Source organism: Mus caroli, chromosome 8, assembly GCF_900094665.2.
Source record: "Mus caroli chromosome 8, CAROLI_EIJ_v1.1, whole genome shotgun sequence".
In the NCBI taxonomy this organism is placed as follows: Eukaryota; Metazoa; Chordata; class Mammalia; order Rodentia; family Muridae; genus Mus; species Mus caroli.
Genome location: NC_034577.1, coordinates 85,457,008 through 85,465,680, shown reverse-complemented (window position 1 = coordinate 85,465,680; position 8,673 = coordinate 85,457,008). Strand labels below are relative to the sequence as shown.

Here is an 8,673-nt window from a genome sequence, read left to right as displayed (position 1 = left end):
ACTTTGTAGACCAGGCTGGAACTCAGAAATCCACCTCCTTCTGCCTCTGGAGTCCTGGGATTAAAGGTGTGCACCACCATGCCCGGCCTTTAGATGTTTCTTTATCCGAATTTGCCAACTTAATTTCTATTTATTAGCTTTCTTCAAAACTTTTCCCCATTTTGAGTTCTAGAGAACTGGGTTGAAATGGAACTAGACCAAGAACACTTGAGTGATCCATTAGCAAAGATCACAGGCTTGACCCTTCCATAAATCTCCAAGATCAGAGAAGATCTCATATTTCAGAGCTATCAAGACTAAGAAAAATAATTTTGTACATGGATTTAGTATTTTGCTACAGCTAGATTTAGAGGTATGTTTTAGAAAAACAGGGCTCTGAAGTACTGGTGCCTGCCTTTAATCCCAGCACTCAGGAGGTAGAGGAATCTCTGAATTTAAGGCCAGTCTGGTGTACAGAGTGAGTTCCAAGACTACACAGGGAAACCCCATCTCAAAAAACAGAGAGAGAGAGAGAGAGAGAGAGAGAGAGAGAGAGAGAGGAGAGAAGGCTATGGTTATAACCATAATTGTCAGTAGCTGTGGTAGTAAATAGGAAGATCTTTTGAGTAAAGCACTCAAGGATGGAAGAGGCTGAATGTTGGATGAGTGAGCCACGTGGATTCTGGAGTAGCTGAATGGAGTTGGCATGGAGTAGCTGAATGAAGCCAGGCCATGAAGTGGTGGAGGAGGGACCATAACCGGAGGATGGTAGATGTCTGCAGTAGAGGTGGTAGCCACAAGTATTTGTCAGCATTTACATCTGGTTAATGGTAAATACAAGTAAAGTGAAATGAGAAAAACAGTAATTCTGGTGATTTCTCACAAAATATGCTGAAGAGCAATTGAATATGTTCTATCTCTCCCTTTGAATTCTTTGATAGCTCCTGCCTTCGTTCTTGGCTAGAACAAGACACCTCTTGTCCAACATGCAGAATGTCTCTTAATATTGCTGATGGCAGTCGTGCCAGGGAAGACCATCAAGGAGAGAACTTGGACGAGAACTTGGTTCCTGTAGCAGCTGCCGAAGGCAGGCCTCGCTTGAACCAGCACAATCACTTCTTCCACTTCGATGGTAAAGTGGCTCCAACTTCTACAGCTATCCGTGTGGCTTTCTGCTAAAGTGATACTGTTAGGATTTGTAAACTGCCCTGTATAGACAAGTGTACTAGTACTTAACATTTTTTTTACTATATTTTACTAAATTCATTTATTCTGTGTGGCTGTGTTTGTAGTACATGTATATGTATACTACATGGTATCCCTATGGAGGTCAGAGGGCAATTTGTGAACATTGGTTCTATTCTTGTGTTATGGATCCTGGGGACTAACTGGCTTATCAGGCTTAGATAAGAACCTTCACTTGCTGGGTTATCTTGCCAGCCTTGTATTGCATTTTAACTTCCTTTATTTAGTTTTAATACAGGTTTTTTGTTTTGTTTTTGTTTTTTCTGTGTATTACAGACTGGCCTTGAATCTAGGGCTGCTGTGCCTTAGTTTCTCTAGAGTTTCGTTTACAGGTTTGTAGCCACCATGGCTGTCTTACGCCTCAGTTTCAGAAGTGTTCAGGGTGGACGGATGAGTAGGTGGAACTGAGGGGTTATTCTGTGTCATTAATAAGTGGGGTGAGACGGTCAGTGGTGCACGCCTTTAATCCCAGCACTCAGGAGGCAGAGGCCAGCCTGTCTACAGATTTTCAGGGCAGCCAGGGCTACACAGAGACCTTGTCTTGAAAAAAAAGGAGGTGGAGGGTGAGGTGGGGAGGTGGAAGTAGTGAAACTGAATTAGTGTGTCTTTCAGGAACCCACATAACTAGTTCAATAGTTAGCCTTTGCTAAAAGTTGGTTGTATTGGTGTGTTACATAAACTTATGATGAAGGTTCCTTGAGTTGTCCTCTCAGGGAGTACCATAGGTAGACTCTGAACGGGAGCCTTGTTGCTTTCTTCATAAAGCATGGCTGGTCCTGCAGCATGGATTCTAAAGTCATGGGTATTTTATGGGGCTGATTATCTTTCCTTGAGTCACGCCATGCAGTGGATATTGAGCCCATCAATTCCAGTGCCATGGGTTGTATGAATTCCTGCTCTGGAATTTTCTTAGGAGAGGTGCTGTTCAGACTCTGATTTAAGTGAATCTCGGGGTGAAATATCCCCTGAAAGGCTCAAGGGGAGTAGAGGCCAGTGTCTGAAGGGGCTTCAAGGAGCTGTTTTGGTTCTGTTATTAACAAAGGGAGTAGAGCACAGACCTTTAGTCCCAGCACATGGGAGGCAGAGGCAGGCGGATCTCTGTGAGTTGCAGGCCAACATGCTCTACAGAGAGAGTTCCAGACCAGTTGGGGTTACATGGTGACTCATAAAGAGAACCATCCCAAATGTAAAAGTGGGTTTTTTCCCCACAGCCCCGAGTTCCTGAGACTCAAACTGTATTTACAGACACCTTGGCCGTAAGCTTTGACTGTTCCCAGCTGACTCATAGAGTAATCATCCCATTATTCTATTCTGAGTTGTACCATGTGACTGGTTACCTTTGTTCCTCTCCCATGCTTCTGCCCTTCTCCATGTTCCTGGGGCAAATCCTTCACATCTGGCTCTATCCTAGAATCCTTGCTTCCTATGGAATTTCCTGCCTCAGCTACAGCCAGCCAGTCAGCTTTATTTGACAGGTAAAGCTTCCAGACAGACAGAGATTCCTAAGAACCAAGCACAAGCTTGTTCTCGATCAGTGCTGAACTCTTCCGTGTGGGCCTCAGCGTGCTAGTCCAGCCCCTTACCTCTGAGCCGTGTAGTTCCAGCCATTTTCTGTTTTCTCTTTGAGACAGGGTCTCATGATGTTTCTCAGGCTGGCTTTTCACTTGTTAATTCTCTTGTCTCAACCTCCCAGGAAGCTAGGATTACAGACCTGCACCACCAGACTTGCTTACTTAGGTACAGCTTCTGAAATGTGTCGGCAGATCTTGGAGATGGAGATATATATATATATATATATAAAATCAGTCACTTTGTCCCTTGTTTTGGCAAGATCCCTTGTACCGCATGCTGCTGCTTGGTTGTAAAGCAATACCAACCCCACACATGAAGCTCTGAAGCTTGATATGAATGTTTTGTAGTTGGCACATGATGGCTTTGAATTGTGATCCTAAAATAATAGAAACTACAACCGCTAATGATTATATCATTCCACAAACCTATGTTGGAGAACACTTTGAAAAAGAATTTTTAATCTGAAAACTAAGGTAACACCCCCCATTCCGCAAGGCACCGTTTCATTGTGTAGCTCTTGCTGGCTTGGGGTTCACTATGCTGACCAGGCTGACCTTGAATTCACAGAGATCCTTCTGCCTCTGTCTCCCAAATGATCAGAGTAAAGGTGTATATTAGGGAATGGAGGTATGTACCTCTCCTGAACGGGTAAGAGAACACCCCTATACCTATTTAAAACAAGGCATTCAGCACAATGCCCAAACCAAGGTTAAATCTTTAAATTATATTAAGCAGAAAGTACTTCATGAAGGTACTCATGGAAATGGCTCATCCACATGAGGAGTAATTTGTGCTGGTTGTAGCAGAGGAGGGGAACTGAGCTGCTAGAGCAGTTCCAGAGTCATGGGAACCCTTGACAGAGAGAAGGGATTGCAGGTGGAATGGCTGTCTGGCCTCACCTGTGTGGTCTTGGATGTGTTCCCCTAACTTCTCAGTGCCTCAGGGACCAAAGACCAAGGTCGGGGTCAGGGTCCCATCTCTGAGGGGAGTGGAAAGCACGTGTAGGCTTTGGTGAGGACAGAATAAACTCATCTGGAGAAAACACTTGGCAAAAAAGGAAAGCATAAAGAAAGCCCTCAGTGAATAGCAGCGCTTGGTAGAGTGCCTGGAAACAGATGACACTGGGGCAGGGACCAGGGCACTAATTCTTGTGTTGGACTCTGATTTGTCTTAGGGTCTCGGATTGCAAGCTGGCTGCCAAGTTTTTCAGTTGAAGTGATGCACACTACCAACATTCTTGGCATCACGCAGGCAAGCAACTCTCAGCTAAATGCCATGGTAAGAATTGCTGACTGTTTAAGATGAGAACTAGTGAGTGGTCAGGAGGGTACAAGGAGCTCCATGACATGTGAATAGTGTGGCGGGGATAAGGGTGCATGACCTTGCTGGTTTCTCATAGCACAGCCAGGTTTTCAGGGACCACTTCCATTTCTTTCCATTCACTTCTCTCTTCTTTGTCTCCCTCCCCTCTTCTCTCCCTGTCTGGAACAAAAGATTAAATCCGGGCCTGAATGTACTAAGAGTGCTACCACAGAGCCTTGACACGATAAGCTAATAAGCTGGTGCTGACTAGTGAGTGCTCAGGTAGTAAGGCAGGCAGCCACACCAGTCAGGAGCTTGCTTGTGTTTTACCTGTGGCAGTGCTCACTACCAGGTCTACCTTACTGTGACCCAAGCCTACGCTGAGACTCCTTGATTTAAGGAAACATTCAGAAGGAAGTATTGACAAGAGTGAACAATATAAAGAATTACATAAGAATTATCAAATACATTTTTTTGTTTCTTTACCTCCAAAGTGGTGTGTGTGTGTGTGCGTGTGCGTGTGCGTGCATGTCTCTGCACCTTGTAACTTTGAGGCATGCTGTTGGCTCAAGGAAATTGTCCAAATACTTTTTGTTTTTGTATTTTTCTGAAGCTGTGTATTTGGTTTTTGGAATAGGGTTCTGTCTGACATGGAATTCTATGTAGAACAGGCCTGCCTGCCTTTTTTCCTCCTGAGTGTTGGAACTGAAGGCATGTGCCACCAAACCTGGCCAACCTTAAGTTCTCTATTGAAAAAAAATTGTGCTAAAAGTCTGTCTCTGAGCTGGGTGTGGTGGGGCATGCTTTTAGTGCCAGCACTCGGGAGGCAGAGGCAGGAGGATTTCTGAGTTTGAGGCCAGCCTGGTCTACAGAGTGAGTTCCAGGACAGCCAGGGCTATACAGAGAAACCCTGTCTCGAAAAACAAAAACAAAACAAAAACAAACAAACAAACAAAAAGTCTGTCTCTGTGAGTGGACTGTACTCAGCTCAGCAATTGCAGTGCCCTCAAGGCAGGCAAGAGTCTTCTTGGGAAGGGTGGTTTGTGTGTAAGCTCAAAGGTTGGCAAGATGGTGTACAGGAAGGAAACAGTTGCTCAGGCTGTGGTGAGGTTGTACTGGGAACTTGAGAAGGGTTTGTCAAAGGAAATTCTTTTCTTTTTCATCCCTTCCTCTCTCCCTCCCTGGTCTCTCCCTCCCTGGTGGAGCTCTTGGGAGTTAATCCTGGGTATTGCTTATATGTGTGGGCTCCTTCTTTCCTCCCCTCTGCCTCTGTTCCCTTCTCTTCTCTCCTCCATCTCTCTGTATGCTGGGCACTAAACCTAGGGCCTTGTGCCTGCTAGGCAAGGGTTTTGCTACTGCACTACACCCCTGTCTCCCTGCTTTCAGAGATAGGTTCTCTAGTCCAGGTTGGCTTGAACTCATGATCCCCTTGCCTCAGCCTCCTGAGTATTGGGATTAGAGAGCACATGGGTTGTTTTTTAGTGAGGAATGTGTGACTAGGAATGATCTTTGGAGAAAGATCATTTTGTAGAAGTTGAAGGTACAAAACCTGTAGAAATACTGACTGCAAGGGTATCACCCTTGAGGTGAAGGGGTAGGGTGGAAGTGGAGAAGGGAAGAGAGCTTTAAAGATAGAAGGAGGGGTGGATAGAGCTGCAGACAATGTTTGGGATTTGGGTGAAAAAGGAAAGATTGATTGGCTTACAGTAGGCCAGAAGTAGAAGCAATTTGAATGTGAATGAACAGAGAGGAAACGTGTGCAATAGTAGAATAGTGCTCTACCTTAAAGCTGTGGGGATTCTGGCCCTTGCTATCCTGTGGAGACATGCGAGGCCGGTATGCGAAGGGAAAAGCTGGGGGTAAAAAGACAGGATGGAAATGGTTTTTGATCACAGCAAACATAGAAAACATGGCTCCTGCTGTCTCCCTCTTGCTCCTTCCTCTGAGATCATCACCATGTAGACATAGGTGCTCTGGAATGGAAGAGGGCTGGAGGGCTCTTGGCTGACTCTGGCCTGCAACAGCTACATTCCAGGAGGTGTGAGCCTCCTGAGAGGTGGTTGGTTTAAAATCTTAGGTAGGCCCTATCAGCTCTTTAGTCTACTTCAGATGATTCAAATAACTAATTTTTAGCACAACTGATTTACTGGAACTATGCATTTTTAATTAAAATCTAGTATTTAACTGACTGGATTTTCTGGTAGAAAGATTTATGATAGTCCAATAAAATGGGTCCAGCTTTGTTTTCCTTTTTCTTTTCCTCAGTTGGTGGAGAGCTAGGTGAGGAGGGGAGAATTCCGTCTGCTTGTAGAGACTCTTCCCACTTTGCTTTGATTTGATTGGGGTGAAAATGTTCCTTCCAGTCTACATACTGTGAGGGGGTCTCCAGTGATGTGGAGCCTTGGTCCCTCTGGGCACTGAACATCTTGCCATTGTCTCTCCCAGTGACTCAGCAAAGCTCTGGACAGTTTTCACCTGAGCTGTTCTTTCAGTTGCAGTGCTGAGACACAAGCCATCGCGTGCAGTTTGTGATGCTGTGCTCCTTTGAAACTGACATCCAGGCCGGATAGTGGTGGCACACACCTTTAGTCCCAGCACTTGGGAGGCAGAACAGGTGAATTTCTTGAGTTCGAGGCCAGCCTGGTCTACAGAGTGAGTTCCAAGACAGCCAGGACTGCACAGAGAAACCGTGTTTCGAAAAACCAAAAGAAAAAAGAAAAAGCAAAACAAACAAACAAACAAACAAAAAACAAAAAAGGAAACTGACATCTAGTCGTACTCCAAGGCAGTGGTCTTTCCTGCTTCTTCCTCTCTCTTTTCTCTCTTGCTCTGTAAATTATGGAGATTTTTCTACAATACAAACCTAGAATGCAAGCATTTATAAAATATATATTTATATGTATAAAACACATGCATATGTTCATGCGTGAGTGCATGTGTGTGCACACACACAAGTTTTGAGGTGCTTGAATGGAAGTATGGATGAATTTGAAGTATGGATGGAAATGTATGTATTTGTCCTGTACACACATGGCTAACCTCTAAGTGCGTGCAGTGATGGATCTAGAGCATTGTTGGAACATTGTCGTTCTGAGGCAGTACTAGATATTTCCATAATCCTATTATGTACTCAGGTTGGTATTGAACTTGTAGATCCTCCTGCCTCTGCCCCTGGGTGCTAGGGTGAGAGTGGCATGTCACCATGCCTGGCTAAAAATTGACTTTTATAAATTAAAAAGATGGGCTGGAGAGATGGCTCAGTGGTTAAGAGCACTGACTGCTCTTCCAAAGGTCCAGAGTTCAATTCCCAGCAACCACATGGTGGCTCACAACCATAGGATCTGATGCCCTCTTCTGGTCTGTCTGAAAATAGCTACAGTCTACTCATACACAAAATAAATAAATCTTTAAAAAAAAGTTTATAAATTAAAAAATATATTTTAGGTTTTGCGTATGGAAATTTACATTCTTTAATTCTGTTTTTTTAAGTTGCAGTATAATTTGTATACAGTAAAAAATGTGCTTTGGTTAATCTCAAGTATAGCTCACACAGCTGTGTAGACTTAACCAACAATAGTCAGAGTGGCTCTGCTGCTCCTCTCTGTGGTTCCAAGGCTCTTTTGAGGTCAGTTTCTCCCCAGCCAGGGCCTCCTGCCTGCTAGACAAGCTCCTGAGCAGAACGCCCAGCCCCACATTGCTCTGCTTTCCCTCTCCCTGTGCCTGTCTCCAGATGTCATCTAATGGAGTCCCAGTCTGGCTTTCACATCAGGTCCTTTCCCTTGGCACAGTGGATATGAATACTACACATGCTATGTCTGAACATCTAACTTTAAAAGGATCCCGTTAGCCTAGGATACACGTAGGTAAATACAGGCACACATAAAGTAATCAGATAGATCTTTAAAGCCAGAAGATACTTTGACTTGACCCTTTCTTGAGATCCCACTAGATTTCTGTCTGGTCTTTACTTTGAAATTGCTGGTATCCCAGAGGTCTAGTACCCTACAACAATAAAAAGAAAGCAGTGTGCCAGTGATCTGCTGAGCCAAAGTGGCCTTTACCTGTGCTTTCAAGATAATAATGTCAGCCTCTGTGTCCAGGGCCTGCCAAGTGTGCGTACTGACCCTCAGATCTGCTGAGAGTGACCTTTGCTGTGTGTCCTTCATGTTTCTCTAGGCTCATCAGATTCAGGAGATGTTCCCTCAGGTCCCGTACCACCTTGTGCTCCAGGACCTCCAGATGACACGCTCCGTGGAGATAACAACAGATAACATCTTAGAAGGACGGATTCAAGTACCTTTCCCCACGCAGGTAAAACTGGGGCTTTATACCTAACACATGTATTTTATTTTTACAAAGACTTAGTCCTAACACCTAGATATTATTTATAATTTGAGGAAGGGTTTATATGAATTTCATTTTATTCAAATCTTGCATGAGAAGGGATTAACCAAAGGTAAATACAGATAATTCAAGTACATTTTATGCAGAAACATACTCCAAATCAGCCTTCCCTCGCTGCAGGTCTGTACCGGGATGCCATTGGCTTCTGTCAGAGGCTGACATCTATTTTTG

The 8,673-nt window shown here is 44.4% G+C and overlaps 1 protein-coding gene across 1 annotated transcript in view; it reads left to right on the top strand.

Moving 5' to 3' along the window:
- The window catches only part of Amfr (autocrine motility factor receptor), a 41,261-nt gene that overhangs the window by 28,713 nt on the left and 3,875 nt on the right, over positions 1–8,673 (top strand). The window contains exons 9-11 of the mRNA XM_021169645.2: positions 921–1,111; positions 3,971–4,074; positions 8,275–8,409. Of these exons, the coding sequence (XP_021025304.1) occupies positions 921–1,111; positions 3,971–4,074; positions 8,275–8,409 (430 nt within the window). The remainder of the gene's footprint in view (positions 1–920; positions 1,112–3,970; positions 4,075–8,274; positions 8,410–8,673) is intronic.